The sequence below is a fragment of the Trichosurus vulpecula genome, chromosome 2, assembly GCF_011100635.1.
Source record: "Trichosurus vulpecula isolate mTriVul1 chromosome 2, mTriVul1.pri, whole genome shotgun sequence".
NCBI classification, from domain to species: Eukaryota; Metazoa; Chordata; class Mammalia; order Diprotodontia; family Phalangeridae; genus Trichosurus; species Trichosurus vulpecula.
The window spans coordinates 119,029,682-119,056,740 of NC_050574.1; the positions used below are offsets into that span (position 1 = coordinate 119,029,682).

The 27,059-nt window shown below is 41.3% G+C and overlaps 1 protein-coding gene across 1 annotated transcript in view; it reads right to left on the bottom strand.

The window, feature by feature from the left end:
* The window catches only part of CAPN5 (calpain 5), a 155,253-nt gene that overhangs the window by 92,643 nt on the left and 35,551 nt on the right, over positions 1–27,059 (bottom strand). Inside the window, exon 2 of the mRNA XM_036742447.1 lies at positions 17,249–17,426. Within this exon, the coding sequence (XP_036598342.1) occupies positions 17,249–17,413 (165 nt within the window). The 5' untranslated portion in view covers positions 17,414–17,426. The remainder of the gene's footprint in view (positions 1–17,248; positions 17,427–27,059) is intronic.

Below are 27,059 nucleotides of genomic sequence, written 5' to 3' on the forward strand. Positions count from 1 at the left end.
ATGGTCCCTGTCCTCCTTTATGGTTCCCATATGTATTAAGAGCAGAATTATAGGTTTGCTGCTCTTTTACCTCAAGTATAGAATGTAGGCTCTGGATATTCAGGGACCCAGAGTCCAAGAAGTACATTGGAAAAAACACTAGAGGCTAATCAGATGATGGACTGGGAGGAAGCAATTTGGTGAGCTCCCCAACACAAAATCCTCCAAACAGATCTAGCAAATGCCTCAGACCAAATCGTGATGAGGAAATCCAGAAAAAAGTCACAGTGAGTCCTTTGTCCAGCCCAGCTCAGCAGACTGAGACAGACAGATCTATAGGCAGTGGGGACAGGGTCAATTAGGCCATGTGCAGTATTCTAGTGCCTGAGTACACTAGTGCACCCAGGCAAGAGAAGGTTCCAAACCCATACCACAGCCCCACTAGACTCATACTGTGGCAATGCAATATGGACAGGGGCCAATGGGCAGTTTTGCTACCCACTACCCAGTTCTGGATCACACACCCAGGGAGGACTGAGAAGGTGACCAGTGCAGAGGAATATTCACAGGTAGCTAGGCCCTGAACCATGTAACAAGAAAGAAAGAAGTTCAGAAGAAAGAAGGAGCAGTTGTGTGGTTCAGACTCCCAGGAAGAGAGTGGATGGGATCTCAGTTCTAGCTTCTATCCCAGGCTGTAAAGGAATAACCAGAGAAGGAATCCCAGACCCAAGGAGAGCCATCACTCTGAACCAACAGAGCTTTCCAGATAGCTGAGAGGAGAGGAATCTAGCAGAGGTCTACTCTTACACAGACCCGAACCCAAGTCAGGAATTAGCAGAGTTCAGATCAGGGGCTGGAGGGAAACAATTGGTTGAGATCCTGGAATAATACAACCCTCAATACCCCCCAAGAAAGCAGCAACTGGATCAGTCTAATCCTTCCCTCCAGAAGTACAGCAGAGACTAACCCTAACATCAAGTCCAAAGTCAAGAAGCAGGCCGGAAGAAGGAGCAAACAAAAAAGGTTCCCACCATAAAGAACTATTAGAGTAGCAAGGAAGCTCAAGACACAAACCCAAAAGAAGACAATAACTCCAAAACACTTATAAGCAAAACCTCAAAGAAAAACACAGCTTGGGCACAAACTCAACTAGAACTCCTGGAACAGATAAAGCAAAAGTTTTTTTTAGGTATAAAAATGTCTGTGAATGGGAAGAAAAAAGTGGAAAAGAAATGAGAAACAATCAAAGAAATAATTAAAAATGAAACAAACGACACAGTGCATGAGGTACAAATACCTGCCCAAGCAACAAACTCACTGAAAATTAGATTGAACCAAACAGAAGTCAATGACTCCATGAAGGAACAAGAAATAGTATGATAAAGTCAGAGGGCTGGGAAAAAAAGGAAAAGATGTAAGGTATCTCATAGCAAAAACAAATGACCTGGGAAACAGATGGGGGAGAAAAAAAATTAAGAACTTTAGACTATCTAAACATCATGAGCCTTGCCCCCCCAAAAAGAACCTAGGCATCCTCATTCAAGAAATTTTAAAAGAAAACTGCCAAGATCTCTTAGAGCCAGAGAGAAATGTAGAAAAAGAATCCATTGTTACCTTCTAAAACAAACACCAAAATGAAAACCCTCAGGACCAACATAGCCCAAATCCAGAGTTTCCAAGTCAAAGAAAAAATACTGCAAGCAGTTGTATCAGTAAGGCAAGATTCATGATCTCGAAGATGACCATGAACATGCCTGTATAGTTTGGAATCTCAAAGTATAAGAGATTCTCTAGGTAGAGGGCAGAGGAAGCATAACATTTATTTAGACACCAGAGGATCAAATCCCAAAACCAGTAATTCCAATTCCACATAGCAACAATTGTACTCCAAAACCAGTAAGCCCACTTCAACGTAACAACAAAGAAATTATAACACAGTATTACAGCAAGGAACCAAGTCATCCTGTAACCTTCCCTCCTGCTGCGGCATCCCTGTAAACACTCAGAATCCCAACTGCCAGTGCCTGCGCTCTCTCTCCCCTCAGTTCTCTGGTCTCCAAAGCTCCCTGGTTTCCACTCTCCACTCTCTTTGCAGCTCCGTTGTCTTGAAGCTAACTCTTCCTCCTTGGGCTAAATTCTGAACTCTGGCTTCTCTTCTCACTCCTCAATGGCTATCTGCTGGGTATATATACTCTTTTTAGGGCCCAAGGGCTTCACATCCCTTGTGATCTAATTAGGAAAAGGGTGTGGGCCTGGGGCTTCACACCTAGTAAGTAAAGGGTGTAGGCTTGCCTACAATCAAGCCTCTGCTAATGGAGCTTCCCTTAACTAGCTCCACCAGAGGCCTATTGAATGAGGGTGGGGGGAGGAAGGGGAAGATCTTTAATCACATTAACACCACACAGCAGTCAGAAAGAAAGAATTTGAATACCAAGGGGCAACAGTCAGGATCACACATGATTTAGCAGCTACCATTATAAAGAGGCAGAGAACCTGGAATACAATATTCTAGAAGGTAAAGGATGGGCTTACAGTCAGGAATAATTCACCCAGCAAAACTAAGTGTAATGCTACAAGCGGAAAAAATAGATCTTTAATGAAATAGAGCAGGGCTGTCCAAAGTGCGGCCCGCAGAGTGATTTTATGCGGCCCGCCTGTAGTGGAAATTGACATAAATGCTTTAACTAAAGCACTTGTGATGATTTCTGTACTTGTGGTGGACATAGGTGGGCCACATGGGGGCGCACAGCCCGTGTTTTGGACAGACCTGAAATAGAGGATTTACAAGCATTCCTGGGGAGCAGCTAGGTGGTGCAGTGGATAGAACACTAGGCCCAGAGTCAGAAGACCCAAGTTCGAATCTAGCCTCAGACACTTACTAACTGTGTGACCCTGGGCCATTCACTTCACCCTGTTTGCCTCAGTTTCCTCATCTGTCAAATGATCTAGAGAAGTAAATGGCAAACCATTCCAGTATCTTTGCAAGAAAACCCCAAATGGGATCACAAAGAATCAGACAAGACTGAAAAAATACTGAACAACAAGTATTGTGGATGAAAACAGCTAGAGCTGCCTCAAAACACTGAAGTTCAAACACAGGAGTGGAAGAAAAACATAAAAAGGTAAACATGAATGAACAACGATAAAGGACTAAACAAGGACAAAGAACAAGGATGTTCAAATATGGAAAGATGATCTCCACGGCCCCTTTGAACCTGTCATCACGAGGGGCCACAGAGAGCATCCAATTAGACAAGGCCTGGGAGCGGCGCTGTGCTGTCTTGATGTTCATAGGAAAAGAATGCAAAGAGGGGGAAAAGCCTATACAGGGAGATCAAGTAAAGGGAGGGTTGGGAAAATAATCTCGCATAATCAGGGTATACAAGTAGGCATCCACACAAACAAGGAGGAGGGAGAGGACAGCTGACACTTCAAGCTCATTCGCATCTGAACTAGTCAAAATAATATGCATGCGCGCACACACACAGAGTTGGGTACAGAAATACATGTCACTCAACAGGGAAATAGAAGAGAAAGAGGACAAGGATGGGAGTGGTGGAGGGGTATACAGGGGAAATTGGAGGGGGGGGCAGATTAAGGGAGACATTGATCCCAAGTAAAACAAACTCTAAGGATATACAAAAATATTTTTTATCTCTTTTTGAGGGGGCAAAGAATGGGAATCTGAAAAAAATACACACAAATTAGGAAACCAACAAACAAGTTACGGTATATAAGTGTGATGGAATACTACTGCAGTGAACTTTTATCAGCATAATGACCAACCATCATTCCAGAGGACTAAAGATGGAATATGAGGGACTCAGAATACAGAATGAGACAATTTTTTTTTTCCTTTGGATACAGCCAATGTGGAAATTTGTTTTGATTAACTATATGTATTTGTGATGTTCCCAACTGCATGCATGGATGGAAGGGTGGGATAAGGTTGAGGACAGAGAATGAGAAAGCAGATTTTGGCTGATTAAGACAAAATAAAATTTTTTTTAATAAAGAAAAAATAATAGAATTGGAGTCAAGATACCTGGCTTTTATCCCTGGTTCTGCCATAGAGCCATAAGCACATAGAACTTTGTGACCTTGGGCAAGTCATTTGCCTTCTAAGAGTAGTAAGTTTTTCTATCTAGAAAATGAAGGGGTTGAACTAAATTGTCTCTGAGATCTCACAGGTCTGGTATTTTGAGATTCCTTGAGTTCCTCCTATTTCCCCCACAGTCAATGTCACAAAGCTACAAACACAGAGGGCCAATTTTCACAAGTGCTTGTTGAAATGAATCACTAACAGGCTTCCAGACCAAAATGTCGCTGAAGGTGAACTAAATTTTAAAATTAAAAAAAAAAAGTATAGTTGCAAGGAAGGGCAAAGGGAGTGCTAGCAGCAGCTTGCAATAAAACAGCACCGATACAGTTCACTGCCCACTTATCCAGGGCATGGTACCTGGTGGCAGAGGGCTGGGGAGGCCTGGAAGTGGGTAGGTGTTCTGTCCATCAGTTCATGACCCCAGGGAGGGGAGGACAGAGAGCAGTCATCTGGTTATAGATGTGGCTCTAGAGAGTTGCCCCAGTTCTAGGAGGGGAATCGGTTGGAATCTCAGCCTAGGGGCAGCCTGGTTGACTGCTCCAGCCAAAGAGAGAAAAAACATTAATCTGGCATGGAGAAGGGTGCAGGCCATGGAAGCTGGTATTACCAGGCTCTCAGCACCAAGTTCCCAGAGTGCTAGGCTTCAACTCTACCACAGAGATGTTGGGAGAAACAACCAAGAGGCATCAAGTCAGATCTGGAGGGAATCTTACAGTCTGGAATATTAGATGTCAAAGCTAAAAGGGGCTTTATGGGGGAGGGAACAAGTGTTTATTAGTGCCTATTATGTGTCAGGCACTGCACTAAGATCTTTACAAATATCCTTTCTCTAGAAATGACTACAGTGTAAACAAAAGGCATCAATAAAGGATTTCATTTTTCTTTAAGCTTGGGCTTCATAATCAGAACTATTTTTTTTGTATAGAGGCTACAGAAACATTTCGAAATTAATAATCATACTAACCCAGCTAATGTGGCACTTGGTAGCAGTTAAACATTAGCAGCTAGCTTTAAGTACGACAGGTAAAAGTTAACAAATGTAGAATGTTAGAGATGAAAGGAATAAGAAGGGTGTAAATGTTAGGGTTGGAAATGACCACAAAACACGTAATGTCAGAGCTGGAAGGGAAATTAGAGCATAGAATGTTAGCCTACTGGAGATGGAAGGGATTCCAGAGATCATCCCTTCTAATCCATGGCTCTCCCACATGTCAGTCATGATTGATTAGTGATTATCTAAGCATTACTTTTCTAGACCTGCCTTCCATCCTCCTGGCTCTCTAGCACAGCTCAAAAATGAAAAACATCTCTCCTATTAAAGGCTCAGATTTGGTCCAAACTCCTCCCCATTTTACAGATGAGGAGATTGTGTCCCATGTAATAAATTGCTCTGTACCCTAAGACACAAAAGGAGATGCTAGGAGGCGGCACATGGAATGCTTCAAAAAACTTCAGGGTGGAAGAGCACATTTTAGTTTGGTTTCTAACCCCTATTACCTATGTGAATTTGGGTAAGTCCCTTTCCTTCTCTGGATTTCACTTTCCCTATCTATAAGCTACTAGGATAGAAAGGTCTATAGACTCTCACATTCAAACACTCTACAGAGTGTTTTTGTTTCACCTTCTTTTCCTAGTTACAAGGAACTGCTCAATCTGGAGGGCAGGTGAATGGGGTCCTTTCTCCAGAAATGACCACAATGTAAAGAAAGGCATCAATAAAAGGCTGTCATTGTTTTAAAGTTTAGGCCTCAGGATGGGTTCAGAAAAACCTGGGAAGACTTCTATGAACTGATGCAAAGTGAAGTGAGCAGAACCAGGAGAACACTTCACAGCAACAGCAATATCATAACAATGATGAACTGTGAAGAACCTAACTACTTTGACACTACAACGACCCAAGGCAATTACAAGGGACTCATAATGAAAAATTCTATTCCACCTCTAGAAAGAGAACTGATGGACTCTGATCGCAAATCAAAGCATTTTTTTCCACTTTCCTCCCCCTCCTCTTCTTCTCTTCCTCCTTTTCTCTTCCTCCTCCTCCTCCTCCTTGCTTTTTATTCCAACATGGCAAATACAGAAATATGTTTTACATGACTTCACATGTGTAACTGACGTCATGTTGCTTGCCTTCTCAATAGGGAGAGGGGATGGACATGAGCAAGGGAAGGAATTTGGAAATTTTTTTAAAATTTTTTAAATGGATGTTAAAAATAAAGAAATGAAAAAAATAAAGTACCAAGTCTGCTAATATGGAACTTGACCGCAGTTAAATGTTAGCAGTTAGCTACTGGTTAGGTCCTACTTGCTTAAAGTATTACAGCTAAAAGCTCAAATTTTTATTAAGGTTCTTAAAAAGCACTTTTCTCACAATGCCATGAGGTAGTCTCTTCATGAGGCAGTCTAGCTATTGTTATTCCTCCTTAGAGAAGAGGAAACTGAGGCTCAGAGAGATAAGTGACTCATCCAAGATCACACAGTTAATAAGTATTAGAGCTTAGATTTGAAGCCAGTTCTTAGAGCTCCAATACCAGCATTCTTCCAAATAAAACATGCTGCCTCTCTTAAGAAAAAAAAAAAAAGCTTTTCCCTAAAAATCTCAAGAAATCCCCACCTCAGGGTCAGAGGCACCATATTCAACCTAAACACTGTATGTTAATGTATGGATATCCATGGAATAGATGATCTCTAAGCTCCCTTCCAGCTTTAATATTCTATGTTTTATCTTATCTTCTGATTGTCCCTTCTACATCTGGCATGCTGTGGTCTGTGTTATAAGGTTCCTTTCAATTCTAATTATCTATAAATCTCTCCAAATTATTCCTGTCTATTTCCTTGTAGACCTGTTGTGAGTATCAAATGAGATAATGGATGTAAAGGGTCTTTGGAAAATTAAATACTTAATTTAATAGTGTGAGAGAGTGTGAGGGGTTAAGAACTGAGTGATTAATCACCAAGGTTGAAGGAGACATGTCGTTATTTGTCCTTTGTTTTCAAAGAGGACCATGACTCAGGGAGGTGATGCCATGATGTGCAAATGAATTGGATTTAAGTGAGGAAGCGCTGTGCAAAGTCACCAGCCTCACCTTCTCATCTGGAGCCATCTGGATCCAGTGGCCAGATATAGATCAGAATGACTGGAGATGGCCCTGGGCGCAGTGGGAGACCTTGACCTTTTTAGGCAAAGGCCTTTAACAGGTTTCAGTTTGACCGAGGCAATGCCCATTCAGTGATTAAAGCTAGGCAAAAAATGAGGCAGAGAATGGCCTCTTTCACCTAGTTAAAAAAAAATGAGTCTGGGAGGGGAAGGCACTCAGGATTTCTGGCCAAAACAGAAACAATTGTTATTTACATTCACTCTGAGCCAATCAGGGCCCAAACAATGACCAAATGGGGCTTGGCCTACTGTTGGCCAATGAATAGAGGCCAGGGTGATTTGGGTTTAAGGCATGGTCCTTAAGAAAGAAATCTAACCTTATAACCTAGACTGTTAGAATATGGAATATTAGGGCTCTTAGAAATATTAGGGAACTTAGAACGCAGACTGCTGGAATTTAGAACATAGAATATTAGGAATGAACGTTACATTAGAAGTCATTTGAACTTTTGGAGTCAGAGCTGAGTTCTCCCAACATTCCCCTCCAAACAACTTCAAACTGCCCTAATAATGGTAAAGTTCTCAGATGATACTTGTATCATTTTCCTATATAGAAAGGTACACATAATAAAAGATCAAGAAAAAAAAGAAAGAAATCTATCATGTAAACTCCAAAATATCCTAGGGGGTTTCCAGTGATCAAATTTTATATTCAAGGGCTAGTGGTGAGAGACGTATGTGCTAGAGGTACATGGTTGACCCAGATGAACACACAGTGTCTCCTCTAACCTATATCCAAGTGAAAGCTAAAGGCAGTGTGTGGTTCAGTGGGAACAAGAAGCAAGACAGTCAGGGGATCTCTTGGGCTCTAGTCCCTGACCCTTTGGGCCTCATTTTCCTCTAAGGTAAAATGAAAGGGTTGGACTAAACTATTTCTAAACTCCTTCCTAATTCTTCTATCTTTAAACATTTTAAGCTATATAATTTTAAGGTCATTTCTAACTCTGATTTTGTGTTCTGAGGGTCCCCCCAATTCTGTCATTCTATTTCTATGTTCTAAGTTCTTGTCTTACTCTGATGTTGAGAGTTCTGTGTTCTAATATTCTGTTTCTAAGGTTCCTTCCAGCTCTCATATCCTATGATTCTAGGGGGTCTAAAATGCCAACGAACTTTGAGGCCAAAAACAAGAAAGAATCATTGTGCAGAGACAATAAGGGAAACTCATAGCCCTCTATCATCCTAAGAAGACAGATCTTCATCATGCAAATGGTCATGTACTCCTCCCCCATAATTCCTCTCTCGCAACAGAGAGAAGCTCTGTGTCTTTAACAAGCACTCTGCTCTCACAAAGCCGCCTTTCAAACATCAGCGCCTCCACTCACTTGAGAAGACACAGGAGGCAGCCGCCTGTGGTGCTGAGGGAAATCATGGCCCAGGGTCAGTCATGTGGCATAAAGAGAGAGATTTACCCAAGAGCTATTGCTGCCAGAAGTTTTGAGATGACAGAAGTTTTATGGAAAATATCACTAGTGAGAAGCAGGGGAGTAGTCGATAGAATGTCTAACTTGGAGTCTAGAAGACTTGGGTTCTAATCCTGCTCTGATATTTGACTATGTTAACTTATATGGTTTAAGAATAACCTATGTTAAGTCACTAAACCTACTTGAGGCTCAAGCAATAAAGGCTATAAGCTATCAATAGTTGTGTCTGCAACAGGAGGAAATTTCCACACTCCTATCCAGCAAAGATGACAGTTCCTGGATGTATTGACACTATTAGTCAACAGAAGTTAAGATGCTTGATTTGAGCATGGTAGGGAAATGAAGTATCATATAACAAAATTAAATTAAAAAAACCAGATGAAATTACTTCATGAGGTGTTTTGAAATCCTGAAGAAAAAGGTATCAGGAAGATAAAATGTGCTCTAATGATGACTCATTATTACTAGCCTCTTAAACACGTGCCTAGATGTGGGAGGCGGCAGCAAGAGACAGAGAAATCATAATGGTGGACATTCTGTAGTCTCAGAGTTAGAAGAGACCTCAAAAACCATCCAGTCCAACCTGAGCCTGAACAAGAGTCCCCCCACTACGTCCCGACAAATGGTCATTCAGCCTTCACTTGAAGACTTCCAGCGATGGAAAACTCACCACTTACTCTGAGACAGCATATTCCATCCCTTGACAGCTCTAATTCTTAGATATTTATTTCCTCTGTAGACTAATCTGAAATTGACCTCCTCATGGCTTCCATCCACAAAGAATATCTTTCCGTCCTTTGTGCTCAGAGAGGACCAAAATGACATCACTATGTCGGTGTCAAGGTACACTGCGTCCGATTGTGGCTGATCAGACCAATACAAGCTTGGAAGGCACCGCCGCAGGTCAGCCACAGATAATCCATATGCAAATCTGGAGTGAAGATTCTGGTAAGGTACAGAGTGAAGTATCATTTCACCTTTCATAGGTGAAAAGACTGAGAACCAGAGAAAGAATCTGCCCAAAGTCACCGTTGTCAGTGAGTGGCTCCGATAGGACTTGAACCCAGGTTTCCTGACTGATTCCAGATCTTTCTACTATACCACCAAAGTGATGCCAGACAGATAGGAGACATGAAACACTTTAGGGGAAGAGAAAATGAGGAATTCTTGAATGGATTCTCAGATTCATATTCCATCTATATTCCTGCACCAGCCAAAGTTATAGAATTCAATCCTGGGAAAACAACCCCTTACCTAATGGATTCTCCTGAGTGCCTCCTTGAACCTGTCCCCCAAGAAGCAACTGCCTCCAGACTATCATATCGATCAGAATAAATACTGAATATTTTCCTCAAATCTGGCTTATATAAAGCCCATGGGCTGTAATCAGAATAAATTGTCTGTCTGTTTGTTTGTTTGTGGAGGAGCAAAGGCAAGGCAGTTGGGGTTAAGTGACTTGCCCAGGGTCACACAGCTAGTAAGTGGCAAGTGTCTGAGGCTAGTTTTGAACTCAGGTCCTCCTGACTCCAGGGCTGGTGCTCTACTCATTGTGCCACCTAGCTGCCCCCAGGATAAGTTTTAGGGATGTAATGTGATGACATGAAAAGAACACTAAATTTGGAATCAGAAAACCTGGGTTCAAATCCCAGTTCCTAAATGTCTAACTTCTCTGAACATTAGCTTCCTATTGTTTAAAAGTGAGAAAATTCTTGTTCTTTGGACTTCCCTATTGTGACAAAAAAAGTACTTTGCAAATCTTAAAGTCATGTAGAATTATGAGTTGTTATATGGTAATTTCCCCCCCCAAAGAGCATTTTAGGGGGTGTTCTATATAGGAACAATGCAGTAATAATTGCACAAATTTTAGAGCCCCCTCACATTTGCAAAGCACTGTCCTCACAACCCAAAGCCCTACTCTGTTGCCTTGAATGGAGGTAATTGAATTTTCAAAGATTATCCCACTGGTTGAAGCACATGCTCTGAATGCATCTAGTTCCAAGAAAAACTTCAATTAGAATCCCAGAAAAAGGTTATGTCTATTTTTCATATCTCATCAAGTCTAGGGAGGCTAGTCACTAGTAGGCTAACCCTCTGGTGATGAATTCTTTGACCCTGGCAGCCCAAGAAACTAAGAAAATTGAAAAATGGTCCTCAGTCCTGTGTAGTCAAGACCACCTGAGTGATGGTGCCAATGGCAGCAGCAGGAAAGGGGACAGCAGGCACTAAGAACAACTTGGCTTGTTAGACTATGGTTGATACCCTAAATAGGAGATTTTTCATGACCGATATACTGATAGAAAAACTAAATCCTAGAAGTCTTTATATTCTTTTTTTTTTTGAAGGGAAGGCAGGGCAATTGGGGTTAAATGACTTGCCCAAGGTCACACAGCTAGTAAGTGTATCAAGTTTCTGAGGCCGGATTTGAACACAGGTCCTCCTGACTCCAGGGCCGGTATTCTACTCACTGTGCCACCTAGCTGCCCCCAGTCTTTATATTCTTACTTTAATACAGAGGAAGTTATAACTAAATGGCTCACAGAGTTCCTTTGGAAAAGTGAAAAAAGAAATTGGTAGAGTCAGTTTTGTCCTCCGTCCAAAGACAGTAAGAGACATCACTTCATGGACTATTTTATTTAGTCAGCTGGTGGTACAGTGCATATGATAAACATCTACAAAAAGGACTGCTATGAAAAGAAATGCAGCTTATTCACCAATATGTGTTATAGAAAAGGTAAAGAAATTCTGTAAAACACTTTTCAAGATCCTCAAACCAACATATTCTTTGATACTCAATGACTGCACGTAAAAGTTGTCAGAGACCATAAAAAATTTTTGTTTGTTAATGTTGGAATATCTTATTCCAAAGGCCAAAGACTCACAAACAAACAGAAACCTCATGGCTATATATCCTGAATACTCTCTTAAGAAAAGAATTGAAAAATGATGAACATAACAAACACAGAATGATGTCATAAAAATAAAACTGATTATTATTTTTACCTTAATGAAAATGACTCATCATTAATATGAGAGTTAGTCCTGAATCAGCTGTCTATAACAGTGATACTCCCAACTTGTTAGAAGAAAAATAAAAAATTAGTACAAAGCCAAAAGAATAAAAAGGAGAAACTGAAACAACTGTAACCTGATATGTTTAAATAAATTTTTGATGCTGGGAAATGGAATATGAATAGGATATCAACACCAATTTCAATCATTTCAAATAGAACTTTAATCTACCGAAATCAATTGTCATAGCAAGAAGACCAAAGGAGCCTTAAAAATGCCTTAGTCAGCAAAAACATTCTTTACTTGCCAAATAGAAAGCTAAGACAGACAAGGAAGGCCATCACAGGCTTAGAATACAATACTCATCTGTTACATCCTAGAGAGAAGGATGGTTGGAGATTATAAGCAGTATCATTTCACAAAACAGAGAGAAATTGGAGGGGTTTTGCTTAAACCACTTTAAAGAAAACTTGGCAAGAAACCCAAGTAAGCAGCTATTATGAGGACACCGAAGAATGAAGCTACAAGGGGAAGGAAAGTGGAAAGATGGAAAAGATTCATAGATTGTTAAACAAATTTTTTTCAGTTTTGAGGACAGTTGAGGCTCCACGCCTGGAATCAAACTTTATTGTATAGGATGTGCTTAGAGAGGAGGTAGAAATGACACAGAAGGGAGAAAGAAGGGTGAAAATGGCAATACTAGATCACATATACAGAAAGGGAGAGCAGAGTCAAGATGGCAGAGCAGTATTGCTAAGCTTCCCTCTACAAAACTTCTACAAACAAATTTAGCAATTGTACCAGAACAAATCATAATAGGGAAATCCAGAAAAAAATTACAGTGAGTCATACTTCCATCTCAGTTCAGCACAGCAAGACAGACAGAGATGTCTGTGGACACTGGGGATGGGGTCAAGCCAGGAGCAGATTGCACAGTGCACTCCAACACCCTAGGAAGTCCCAGACCCGTACTAAAACACCACCAGACCCATACCAGGGCATTGCAATGAAGACAGCAACTTACTAGCAGTTTTGTTGCCCACTACCCAGGACTGCGTCATAGACCCAGAGAGGACTGAGAAGGGAACCTATGTAGAGGAGTGACATTCACAGGTAAGGAGGCCCTGGGCCATGTACCAAGAAAGGAGGAAGTTCAGAAGAAAGCAGAAGCAATGGCATGGCTCAGACTTCCCACACATAGAGCAGGGTCTTAGTTCCAGCTTCTAGCCCAGAATGGATAGGAATAACCAAGACAAGAATCTTAAACCAAAGGGGAGCCTATAATTCTGTCATGCTGAACCAACAGAGTTTTCCAGATAACTGATAGACGAGGAGTCCAGCAGCAGTCTTTTCTTACACAGACCCAAACACAAGTGAGGAACTTGCAGAACTCAGACCACAGAGGCAGAAATCTGATTTTTAACTAGATCAGACCACTTTGGGAGCAATGAAAGTTGTCAGGTCCCTAGTCTCTCCCTGAGATCCTGGAATAACATAACACTCAACATGCCAAGAAAGAAGCAAAAAGATCAGCCCAGCTCTTCCCTCCAGAAATGTAGCAGAGTCTAACCCTGAGATCAAGTCCAAAGACAAGAAGTAGGCTGGAAGAATGAGTGACCAAAAAAAGAATCCCACCATAAAGAGCTCTTATGGTGACAGGGATGCACAAGACACAAATGGAGAAGAAGAAAATTACTCTAAAACATCTTTAAGCAAACCTCAGAGGAAAAAACAGGTTGGGTACAAACTTAACTAAAATTCCTACAACAGATGAAGCAAGAGTTTAAAAAAAAAACAACACTTTTCATAAATGGAATAAGAGTACTAGAAGAAAAAAATCAGAAAAGAAATGAGAGATATAGAATTAGAAATAGAATTAACAACATAATAAAAGAGGCATAAATTCTTGCTCAAGCAACAAACTCATTGAAAATGAGAATGTACCAAATAGAAGCCAATGATTCCATGAGGCAACAAGAAATAGTAAAGCAAAGTCAAAAGGCTAAAAAAAATAGAAGAAAATACAAGGTATCTCATAGCAAAACAAGTGACCAGGAAAACAGATTGAGAAGGAAAAAATTTAGAATCATTGAACCATTGGAATGACATGACCTCCCCCCACCAAAAAAAGACCCTAGACATCCTAGTTCAAAAAATCTTAAAAGAAAATTGCCCAGATCTCTCAGAATTAGAGAGAAAAGTGGAAACAGAAAGATATTACCTATTATTTCCTAAAAGAAACCCCCAAATGAAAATTCCTAAGAACATCATAGCCAAAATCCAGAGCTTTCAGATCAAAATTTAAAATGCTACAAGCAGCCAAAAAGAAAAAATTCAAGTACTAAGGAGCCACAGTCAAGATAAAACCTGATTTGGCAGCCACTATGATAAAGGAGAGGAAAGAATGTAATACAACATTCTAGAAGGCAAAAGATATGGGCTCCCAGTCAAGAATAACTTACCCAGCCAAATTGAAAATAATGCTCCAAGGGAAAAAAATAAACCTTTAATGAAACAGAGGACTTCTAAGCATTCCTGATTAAAAGACCAGAGCTGTGTCAAAACTCTGAAGTTCAAACACAGGAGCAAAGAAAAACATTTAAAAAGTAAATATAAATAAACAATGATAAAGGACTGAACAAAGATAAAGTACTTAAACTCAAATATGGGGAGATGATGATACATATAACCTGCCTGTAGCATAAGGTTCAAAGGACAAATCATTTGTCTTTGCTTCTCAGTTGCCTCACCCATAAAACAAGAATAGTTATACTTGCATGATCTATCTTCCAAGGGTGTTGGTGAGGACTCTCAAATATTCGAACAGACCTGTGATCTCATCAGTGTGGATGTTTCCCATGGAAATGATGCAGATCTTAATATATCTGAGTTCACCTATAATATCTTGTTTAATCTCCTGCCAAAAGTTCTGGGGTCCTTCCTTGCATTCTCCTGACATCATGAAGATAACAGCAGAACATAGAGCTATCCATCAGTCTTCCTTCCCTTTCCTCTTGTTATAGAACATATTTTACTTTACCTCTTCACAATTCTTTGTGATGGATTTCAGCCTGCTCATGGCTGCCATGCCCTTCTTAACTGCAATATTTATTTTCAATTAGTGTGAGACTAAGGATGTTCTCTGTTATGCAGTAATAAAACAGCATTAGAATAATATAGGTATAATAGGCCTTAGTTTCAGGATCCATTAAACAGCAGCATCTGGAAGAGTTCACCAATTATAACAGAGATTCTTAACCTAGAGTCCATGAACTTGGTTGTTTTTTTAAAAATATATTTTGATAATTGTATTTCAATATAATTGGTTTCCTTTGCAATCCCATGTATTTCATTTTGTGGCTTTAAAAATAATTTTCTTGGGGCAGCCAGGTGGCGCAGTGAGTAGAACACCAGCCCTGGAGTCAGAAGGACCTGAGTTCAAATCCAGCCTCAGAAACTTGATACACTTACTAGCTGTGTGACCTTGGGCAAGTCACATAACCCCTACTACCCTGCCAAAAAAAACCAAACAAATAAAAATATTCTTCTGAGGAGGGGGTCTATAGGCTTTACTTGACTGATTGCCAAAGCAGAGGGTCCAGGACATAAAAAAGTCAAGAACTCTTGCTTCAGATGAAATCTCTCTTCAACTTGGATTCTTTACTACAACTCCTTGATGTCCCTGACCAGCATGGATCTTCCTGCTCTATGCCTGACATTGTTAGATTACTGAACAGCCATCTTGGTTATTTCTTTCAAAGAATCTACTTTAATTTTTGACATATGTATGGGAAAGGTCTTCTTAGGGAAGAACCTTTAAGTTTTGCTCCCCTGAAGCAAATGCTTTTTTATAATAAGTAAACAGTAAGCACAAGGGGATCTTATATTGTTTTCATCTTTCTATTTTCAGATGTGATCTACTATGGAATATGTCTTGTGAAGGACTGTGTGTTCCCTCTTAATATCATCATCAGAGCTGATCTTGATATGTGTGTAGACTATTCTCACAAAAATTTTATGCAGATGGGAAGGTAGGTATGCAAATCAACAGCTATTAGTGTTTCTTTGGTTGCCTTACTAAAAATTTTTCTTTTCTCAATTATTTCATGTTTTTGATATCTCTCCCTCCTTTTGATAATCTTGAGAATCTATCCCTGTGTGCCTTTAGCAACTCTGTCACCTCTCGGACTTAGCGCTAACCTTCTCTATGTAAACTTTAAGAAAAATTTTTAATTATATTTGGTTTCAATAAGCAAAAATCCACTTTCTCATCCTACAACCCCAGTCCTCTATCTCCATACTGAGAACACAAGAAAAGCAAAACCCATCCCAAACACATATGGTCAATCGAAAACAAATTTCTGCATTAGTCATGTCCAAAAACAATACATTTCATTCTGCACTGAGTCCTTCACCTTTATATCTAGAGGTGGTTGGAAAGTTTCATCATTAGCCCTCTGGAATCATAGTTGGCCATTATACTGATAAGAGTTCCTAGTCCATTCAAGGTTGTTTTTCTTTATTATATCACTGCATTTTGTAAAAACTTTTCCTGGTTCTGTTCACTTCACTCTGCACAGTTCATACAAATCTTCCTGGGTTTCTCTGAACTCCTCTCCATCATTTCCTAAAGCACACAGTATTCTATTGCCTTTATATACCATAACTTGTCCATCTACTCCCCAATTTATGGGTAACTCTCAGACTCTCATTCGTTGTCACCTCAAAAAAGAGCTATATGCTTATGATCAATCCCTTTCATAATCTACCATATTTTTAATACCCCCTTCCCTTTCCTTCTTATTTCCCTGTTGAGTGAAATGTATTTCTGTACCTAACTCTGTGTGTGTGTGTGTGTGTGTGTGTGTATGTGTGTGTGTATACATATACAACTTCCTCCCTTTGATCAATTCAGATGTTCTCCTTACCCCTTCCTCCTTGTTTGTATAGCTGTCTACTTACACAAGGGGCAGCTAGGTGACACAGTAGGTAGAGTGTCAGACCTAGAGTCAGGAAGATTCATCTTCCTGAGTTCGAATCCAATCTCTGACGCTTACTAGCTGTGTGATCCTGGGAAAGCCACTTAACCCTGTTTGCCTCAGTTTCCTCACCTGTAAAATGAACTGGAGAAGGAATGGCAAACCACTTTGGTATCTCTGCCCAAGAAAACCCCAACTTGGGTCAAAAAGAGTCAGACATGACTGAAATGACTGAACAACTACTTACACTCCCTGAATATGTTAGATAATTTTCCCTAAGCTTCCTTTCCTTTTCCCCCTAGAATATTCCTCTTTCCCTCTCTTTCCATTCATCAAAACATAACAGAATCATTCCTGGGCCTTGTCTGTGAGAGAGTCAGTGTATCCAGGTGATGCTATCATCTAACTGTAAGAGCCAGGGCTTTTGACTCCAAATCCAGTGCTCTGGCTATTAATCGCTGATCTCTAATCATTGAACAAGCAGAGTCCTGACCTTAGCAAGGCAGGTCAGGGATGGAGTTCAGCAGGGGATACCACCCACTCTATAGTAGTATGCCTACCACAGCTTCCCACTCCACCCAACTCTGGTTCTTCCACCAACCTTGGGCCGTCTCCACTGGACATCCTGACGCTGGGTACCTGAGTAATACAGGGATTCATCATTGGCTGGGAAGGTAGGGTCCTCAAAGAGCACCTTCCTCTTCAGACAATCCTTCTTCAGGGACCAATACTTTTGGTTCTCATAGGGTTTCACGGAAGAACACATTGTCTAGGTCAGCCTAGAGGAAAGATAAGAAAGGAAAAAAGATTTTGAGATAAAACCAAAGAAAAATAGGTACATTTAAAAAGTACTATTAAAAAGGATCTCTCATTGTGACATCCTGCTACAACATTTCCTCTCTAGTCTAACACTGGGTCCCCTTGTGTAGACTAGCTTCTAATTATGAGTTACTCCTGGAGCTACGAATTTATCCCATGATTACCCCAATTTACCCCAAATCATAATGGTAGCACAGAGTAGACAGAGCCCAGGATCTGGAATCAAAACATGTAGGTCTTTGAGCAACGTCTACCACTTACCTGTGTGACCATGGGCAAGTTCTTTTGCTTCTCTGCTTCTCGATTTCCTTCTCTGTAAAATGAGACAGCTGGACTATGTAACTGCTAAGATCCCCTGAAGCTCTAACATTCTATGACTCCACCTCTCCCATCTTTTCTCCCATGACTCCCAACATATACTCCTCACCACTCCTATCAAGCCTAACTATCCCTGCAACACTACACTGATGTGTCTAGATCTCTCCCACATCCAATCTTGGCTCCCACCAGGATCTCTCTCCCTCTCATAGTATTGATTATACTGTACTATTCACACAGAATTTAATTTTATCTTCTCTTACACAGTTGTTACTGTTGTGATTAGAAATAATGATAATAATAGGTGTTATGTCCATGACGATACCAATATCCAGGAGTTAATCAGCATAGACGCTTTCTCTACTAATAGTGATGCCAACACCTACACCCTTAGTTGATGGATGGCTTCAAGGATCATAAGGCTGAGAGCTGGAAGAGACCTTAGAAGTCATGTGCTCCAACTCTCTCCTTTAATGGACAGGAAAACTGAAGAAGAATGCAGAGAGGCTGTCTGGTTCAGCTCCTTCCATTGACAGGGAAGGAACTGCAGGAAGTCTGCAGAGGTAGGGTACGCAACTTCTGAAGAGCAGAACTAGCATTTCTCTAACTTCAAACCCAGAATTCTTTGTCTTTTATCAATCTGCTCACCATTATATAGTTGAGAAAACTGAGGCTCAGAAAGCTACAGTCATTTGCCCATGGTCACACAGGTGACAGTTAACAGAACTGAGACTAGAACCCAGGTCAAAGGATCATTGAACTTTACAGCTAGAAAGGACCTTGAATATGGCATCCTCCTAGGACATCCTGACACAATACTGTATCTGTCCCTCTCTTATCAAATCCTCCCTGGTATTCCAATTATTTGGACAGACTTTGTTTCTCCCAGCTAGACCTTGAACTCCCCAAATGTAAGAAGTCTATTTTATTTATCTTTTCCCTCTCCTCCCTCTCCCCCACACAGCAGAAGGATATCTATTCATAAGAGGTGCTTAGTAAATGAATCAACAGGACAGACCCTATTATACCCTGAGTTCAGAGGAAGGTGAGATTCCTTTGGGCTCGAGCGCATATGGAAGGCTCTTGTGGAGGAGGAGGATCTTGACCTGAGCCTCAAAGGTCAGGCATGGTTTGAATAACTGGAGAAAAGTCCACTGTAAGTGAAGTGGCATTACCAAAACTTCTTCAATAAATGGAGTCTGGGATCAAGATCCAGACAGAATCTTAGAAGCCACGGAGTCCAACGTCTCCAGGAAACTGAAGCCCAGGGAGCTTGAGTGATTTGCCCCATGTCACACAGGCAGTACTTATTGAAGGGAGAATCTCAAGCCAGTTCTGATTATTCCACAGTCAGTGAGGTTCTTTCCATTGTACCATACTTCCTTTCTAAACAATCTCAGAAGGAGAGAGACTTCCTAAGAATGAAGCACTACTATGGACAACAGGGATGGACTGACCTTTCCCATCATTTTTTTTGGTTTTTATTAATTTTTTAAATTTTTATTTTTAATTTACAGAATAAAAGAAGCATTTCCATAACATAGTATAAGAACAAATATGATTGCACATGAAACTGAAAATCTATTATGTACAACTTGCTGTTCCTTTTAAATATATAATAAAGTTATCATGTAAATTTCTTCTTTTTGGTTTTGATCTCAGCCAATTCTCCTTTCAGAATTCATTAAGCGCAGAGGAGATGGTATAGTCGAGGCACCTGAGGCCTATACTCAGGGCTAAGTGGCAGACAGAGACCAATAAGGCAAAAGATTTCCCGATCTCAAGGAAAGCATAGTCTATGAGAGGATATACATGGCAGGGACACACGCACTATCTACTCAGTATCTCAACTGAAGAAAGATCTTATGGGTAAAGTAGGGTGTTTCAACTAAGTGTGACAACTAAAAGGTTCGAGAGACAGTTTCTGGGTAATAATAAGCATTTTATTAATAAGGCCAGCAGGTTATTAATAAAAGGATGGTCATTGGGCCACCTCTCTTAGACCAAGGACAATCATGGCAGTGGGTTCACAGTTTATATCCCCTTCTAAGCAACCAGGGGCTGCTAGGATCTGTCTGCACCCAAGCTTGAGTAGAACAAAATGGGCTTTCCAACCTTAGAATAAACTTCTTGTAAGGCTGGATGGGGACTGACCAAGATAGGAGAGTTAATGTAGTCTCATTATCAGTAATGTCCTTCCCAAAAAAAGAAACCTCAACTTAAAGTCAGGACTTTGGAAGAATGGGGGGAGAGTCTCTGCATCTCCCAAAGATATTGGTTATTAGTAGTCATTTCTCTCATCAGTAGTCCCTAAAATCATCTCTCATTCTAACATTCTATATTCCAAAACTGTCAGAGCTAAGAGGTGCCTTACAACACAGGTAGAAGAAAAATTTCTGGATAACAGTCAAGTCAATGAGTCTTTGTTAAGGGCATATCATGTGCTGGGTCAGGCTGGTGACTTTGCACGGCTCTGCCTCACTTAAACCCAATTCATTTGCAAGTCACAACACCCCCTTCCTGACCTCATCCATCCTAGTATGAAGGACAAAGAATAACAACAATCACATGCCAGCGGGAGCTAGCGAAGGGCTAAGGCATGGTCCTTAAGATCTCCCTCCAGACTGACATTCACCCACATTAATGGCACCCACTACTACTGCTGCTACTACTGCTACTGCTAACAATAATAATAATAATTAATAATAATGGCATTTATATAGTGCTTTAAGGTTTGCAGAGTACTTTACAAATATTATCTCATTTGATCTTCACAACAACCTAAGGAGGTAGGTACATTATTATGTTCATTTTACAGGCAAGGAAACTGGGCATACAGAGGTTAAGTGACTTGCCCAGGGTCGCACAGCTAGTGAGCGTCTGAGGCTGGATTTGAATTCAGGTCATCTTAACTCCAGGCCCAGCACTCTATCCACTGCACTGCCTCAATGTGTAATAGGTTTCCTCTGCAATTCTACGTATTAACTGCCAAAGGGGTCCAGAACACACATACAAAAAAAAAAATGGTTGAGATCCTGATTTGATGGAACTTATTTGAGGGCCACATAGCTAGTAAGTCTCTGATGTGAACTCTGGCCCTCCTGACTACTGCAATTTGGTTCTGATGATCAAGTCAGTTCCAAACTCTCAAAACTACACTATTATCCAGCATTTTTCTGGCTACATCGTCTTGCTCACACTCACATTCTGAGGAGTTTCCCACCAATGCCACACTTTAATCTCTACTTTCCAGAGTCCACCTTCCCCCACCCCCTTCTCGCAACCACAACATTTTCCTGTCTCCTTAGAGATCCTTAGAGATGAACTTTCTCCCTTTATAGATGACACCTAGGGAAGGGAAGCAGCTTAGCCCTGCCCTTAGCGCTCTCTCCACCCCAAACCTAGAAAATTACTTTGTACGTAGATTGTATTTACTTACTGGTGCTTCTGTTATTTCCCCCAACCAAACCTACTGTAAGCTCCTAAAAGGCAGAAAACTGTTTCACATCTGTCTTTGTATCCCCGGCACCTACCACAGCGCTTGATACAGAGCAGGAATAAATGTCTGTTGAATTGGACAGAATTGTCCAATGCCACACAGCTGAGTCAACTCTGATTCCTCATCTAATTGTTCTTGTGTGTGTATACCAGGGGTGCTCTGTAAAATTTGGATTCAGTCAAAAGGCCTCGCAGAAGGAATCAGAAGGCCACATGCATACACATATACAGGCATGTATGTATGTAATATGTACAGGTGGCAGATAGGTGGTACAGTGGATAGAGCACCAGGCCTGGAGTTAGGAAGACTCAACTTCCTGAGTTCAAATCAGGCCTCAGACACTTACTAGCTGTGTGATCCTATGCAGGTCGCCTAACCCTGGTGTCTCAGTTTCCTTATCTGTAAAATGAACCGAAAAAGGAAACGGCAAACCACTCCAGTATCTCTGCCAAGAAAACCCTAAATGGACTCATGAAGAGTCAGGCACAGCTGAAAACGACTGAACAACAACATGTGTGTATACACATACACACTCAGAGAGATAATGGTAAATGTTTTAACAATCAGCTTTTTGGAGAGAAAAATTGTCCACGGGACACTTTTAAGTTTAATCTTTATTATTAACATTTTCTCCATCATTTTCTTAAGGCTAGACATCAACAAAACAATACATCAAGCCCTGACCTATAGCATTTGCTGACTTCAAGGTGTAAATGCTCACACTGAACATTTAACAATAGGCTCACCAGTATGCAATGACTCCAGCACACCCCTATAGGGTTGGGTGTGTGTGTGTGTGTGTGACAGATAAAGGAGTGCTGAAATATAATAGAAATAAAGGAGTGGCTTCAGATCCCCATTCCGATGCTTACTGGCTGTATAACCACTGATATGAAAAGTGTGGTGTAGGGTTCTCAAGCTGGAGTCTGGGAGCTTAGTGTTTTAAAGATTATTTTGATAACTATTTTAATGTAATTGATTTCCTTTGTAATGCTCTGAATTTTATTTGAGGCATTTAAAACCAAGATTCTGAGAAGGGAGCCATAGGCTCCACGAGACTGCCAAAGATTCCTATGATACAACAAAGTTTAAGTACTCCTGACAGGTCAGTGGATTTAGATTCAAACCTAGCCTCCAATGCTAACTGGCTGTTTGACTTTGGACAAGTCATTTTACATCTATGAGACTTTCTTCATCTATAAAATAAGGATATGAGATCTTAAGAGCCCCTAAAATCCCTTTTAGCTCTGAAACTATGATCCTTTGATAAGTCACTTCATTTGTTCAAGCCTCAGTTTTCAGACTTACATAATGGGGACAATAGTAATTACACTGCTAGTTAGGTGAAAAAAATATATTCTAAGGCTAGCGCAGAGCCAGAAAGTTTAGAATACCAAATAGGATGTCTGGAAAGGACTTTAAAACTCAGAAAAATTTAGAACATAGAATGCAAGAGCTGGAAGAGACCTTAGAATATGGAAGAGCATGAATGGAACAGGGGCCTTTGACAACAGAACTGTCTCTCTGTTTTATGGTAAACTAGAAATGGCTCATCGGAATGCGAGTAATTCTTCTACTGGAGTTGTATACTGACTCATAGTGGGGAGTGCTTTCCACTGCACCTGCTGTGATCATGTCTGTAAACAGACCATACCTTGGCTGCACAAGGGTAAGAAACGAGGAATGTTAAGTCAGCTCAGGAGGCTGAGAGCTGGAATCCCGCCAGACATTCTGGAAGTACCTGATCCAGCCCATCTCACTAACCTGTCTGAACTTCAGAGTCAACAAGGGGAAAGTTCAGTGCCTCCCCAGGTGAGGCCTGACCCAGAGGTGCCCACCTGGCCAGGGCCTCGCTGCTCTTCCCCAGGCCCTCCTCCTACAGAACAAACACTGAGTCATAGATATTTAGGACCCAGGAGGTTCTTAAAGTGAGACTCACAGAGTTTCAGCCATTGTACTCCAGGTACCTGCGCATCCATCCTATCACTGATTCAACAAACATTTATCAAATCCCATTAGCAGAGAATTCTCAAACAAGAGCGCAGTGCTCAGTGCTAGGAAACATTCAATGCCCAGATAAGCCCAGACCCCAAAATTCTGGGTTGTTGTTGTTTTATCCTTACAGTGAGGGTACGCTGTCGTCAAGTAGGTGGTAGGGAGCTAAAGGCAGCCCTATTAGCTATGTGACATTACAGACTCATTTTCTAAATCTGTAAAATGAAAACAAAAGCATTATTGAGAGGATCAGATGAGATAAAATATGAAAACCTTTGTGCAAACTTGAAAGAATTTTATCAAGAGGGAGGAAGAACTGGACCCATGATTTTACTGCTATAGGGAGCTCCTTGAAGAGGAAACTCCCTTTACTAATGCAGGTTAGGAGCACCCTTGAAACTTATGTCTTAAAGAGGTACCTAGAACATTAAGATATTAAGTGATTTGCTCAGAACCACAGAATAGGTGAGAGACAGAATTTGCATCCAAGATTTCTTGGCTAACAGGTCAGCTACTAATAACAGATTTGGCTTCAAAGGAATTGGGTTAAACATTAGCTCTACCAACTAACTGAATCATCCTGGGTAAGTAACTTGGGTCTCCGCTTCCTTCTCTGAAAAATGAGAAAGTGGGACCAGATGATATCTAAGATCCCAGGCAGCTCCAAGTTCCATAATCCTGGGTTTATCCACTCAGCACAGTGCCTGGTGCATAGTAGGTGCTTCATAAATATATCTTGACTTGGTAGTTGTGCCTTCAAATTCAACAGTTCCACAAACATTAGCACCTATTGTACGTAGGGCATTGTGATGATCCCTGGAGAAGATTCAACATTTGAACAAGACACAGTCTTTCCTATTACGAAGCTCATGGTCTGGAATGGAGATGGGACACGAACATAACGATGGCAGGAAAGTATGGTCCAAAGTCAAAGGTAAAGCACTGTTCGATTTGGCTGGAACAGTACATGAAGGGTATAGGACTGAGAATACAGATGAGAGGGAACTTGGAGATTATAACAATAATACCTGACATGAATAAAGTAAGTTGGGCAGCTATGTGGCACAGTGGATAGAGCGCCATATCTGGAGTCAGGAAGACCTGAGTTCAAATCTGGCCTCAGACACTTCCTAGCTGTGTAAGCCTGGGCAAGTCACTTCACCCTGTTTGCCTCAGTTTCCTCATCTGTAAAATGAGCTGGAGAAGGAAATGGCAAATCATTCCAGCATCTTTGCCAAGAAAACCCCAAATGGGGTCATGGAAAGTCAGACAGGACTGAGCAACAACAAGGGGTATTATCTACATGATCTCATTTGATCTTCACGACAACCCTGTGGAGTACTGTAGGTGCTATGGTTTGTTCCCATTTTACAGATGCAGGCACTGAGGCTCAAAGGAATGAAGTGTCTTGCTCTGGGTCACACAGCTGGGGTCTGTGGTGGCATTCGAACCCTAGTTTTCCTCACTCCAAAGTCCAGCAACTTATCCACCAGACCATCTCATTCATGTTGCCACGTGTTGTAATAGAAAGAGAAAGGAATTTGTAGTCGGAGGCCCTAGATTTTGTCTCTCCACCACCACTAACTAGCTAACTGGCTCCAAGTAAGGCACGTAAGCTAGATGAGACTCGGGGTTTAACTGAGGTCTACAAAAGAGATGTCGGAGGGCCTGTGATGTCTTAATTTCAACGTAATTGGTTTCTTTTGTAAAGCCATGTATTCCATTTTATTCATTTAAAAGCAATCTCCTCAGAGGGGTCCATAGGTCTCACACAACTGCCAAAGATATCCATGTTGCAAAATAAGGTTAAGAACCCCTGAGCCAAATGATCTGTAAAGGCTCTTCATTTCTAGATACTATGGTTCTATGATGTTTCTCTTAAGAAGGAAACTGAGCCAGAGAGAGGCTAGGTGACAGATGCCCAAATAAGCATGGGTTGGGCTATTCCTAAGGTGGACAAACAATGTTTGTCTGAAAAGAGGTAACAGAAAGAACAAATATTGGCCCCATGATTGAAAACTCTGTGAAAAGACACAAGACCAGGAAGAAGAATGGCCAGCAAGTGAATAGCCCGATTGCACTTGAGGAATGAGAGTGGAGGTTGGGGCTTAACAACTGTGCCACTCCCTGCCCCAGAGGGCATCTGGATTAGTCTCACTAATGGTATCCTATCAGCCTTGTCCTTCCCTTCCTCCACCTCCCTAACACCCCCAGGCAGGCAGTAAAAGTCAGACAGCCCTAGCAGGGACCCTTTCCAAGACAACAAATAAGTTTACTAAAGAAAAGGAGGCAAACCCTTCCCAAGAATCTCCCCATGCACTGGACACCTACATGTTACTGTTATGCTGGTTCTGTGGAATCCTTGTCTTCCTCCCAGTCCCACCCAACTGATAATGGATAACCATTCCCTACATCTTAGGTATAAGTTAGAGAATCAAAGAATCTCAGTATTGGAAGAGAGAACACTAGAGGGTGGATGGAGGCAGAGGAGGACAGGTGTTCACACCTTGAAAGGAGGTGTAGGAGGAGAAGGACAAAGGTTGGTAACGAGAATAAACAACCTTTCCCTACTAGACTCCACAATTCACTGGACTCCCCCAGGCAAGCCATTCTTAGGAATATAGGGATCCAGGGCAGACTGGCCATGGAGAAGGGATGGTGAGCATTTTTACTTCTATAAATCCCAGCTCCTATTTGTCTACCAGCTGGTTTGCCTGTAGTACCCTTGAATCTACAAAGCCTCGGGTGCTTCCTGCTAACTGCCACATGAGTAGGCAGATTGCTGTTATCCAGCCACTTTTCAAAGTAGGATAGTATAGCCTGGCAAGGGGAAGGAACATGCCAAAAGTCACAGAATACGTTACTTAGCACAGATCCAGGCCTCTGACCTCATGGGTCTCAGTTCAGTGCTTTTCCCTATACCACAGTGGCCTAGAAACTACTCTGTGAGCTCCAGAAGAATATAAAGGGACTCTTTGTTCCCAAGGAAGTCTGCTGTGTACCTGAGGAGATCATGAGAGAGAGAGGGAAAAACGGACTCAAAACTTCCCCCCTCCAAAATTTTCTAGCAGGAAAAAAAGTCAATAATAAAAGTAAAGCCATGAACTCCTCAACAATTCAGCCATAGGCTTCTGCGCCTTGGAGCCTAGAATGTCAGCGCTTGAAAGAACCTCAAAACATAGAATGTTTGAGTGAGGAACACAGAATGTTAGAGCACTGAAAATCAGAACAATGAAAGATTCTAAGTATTTGAGTTAATGCAGGAATCCCCTCTCTAGAATTCCTGAAAGAGGGTCAACCATATCTGGATACCACAAGTGACAGCAAATTCACTGTCTAAGGAGTAAACACCACAAATCAACCTGAAGGTTGGCCTCTTAGAATGTCTAGCTCCCTTCAAAGCTCAGGTCAAGTATCAGTTTCTACAGGAAACCTTCCATATGTCCATTCACTCGGACTTTACATTGTATTGATTATGTGTGTATGCAAGTTTCCTCAGACAGGAGGTAAGCTCCCTGAGGGCAGGGATTTTTCCTTTTTCTTTTCATAGCCTCAGAGTGTAGCACAGTGCCTGGTGTATATTAAGCACTTAACCGCTGTTGAATAACTGAAGGCTTCATAGTGAACAGATCATGTGATAACAGAAATAGCAAAAACAGGCCACATGCTCCCAAGCAACCTTTTTCCTGGACAGCACACTGGGACTAATCCTCTCCAGCTACATGTGGCCAACTGCAGAAAGATTACAAGGCCTAGATTTCATCTCAAAGACTTGCCCTAG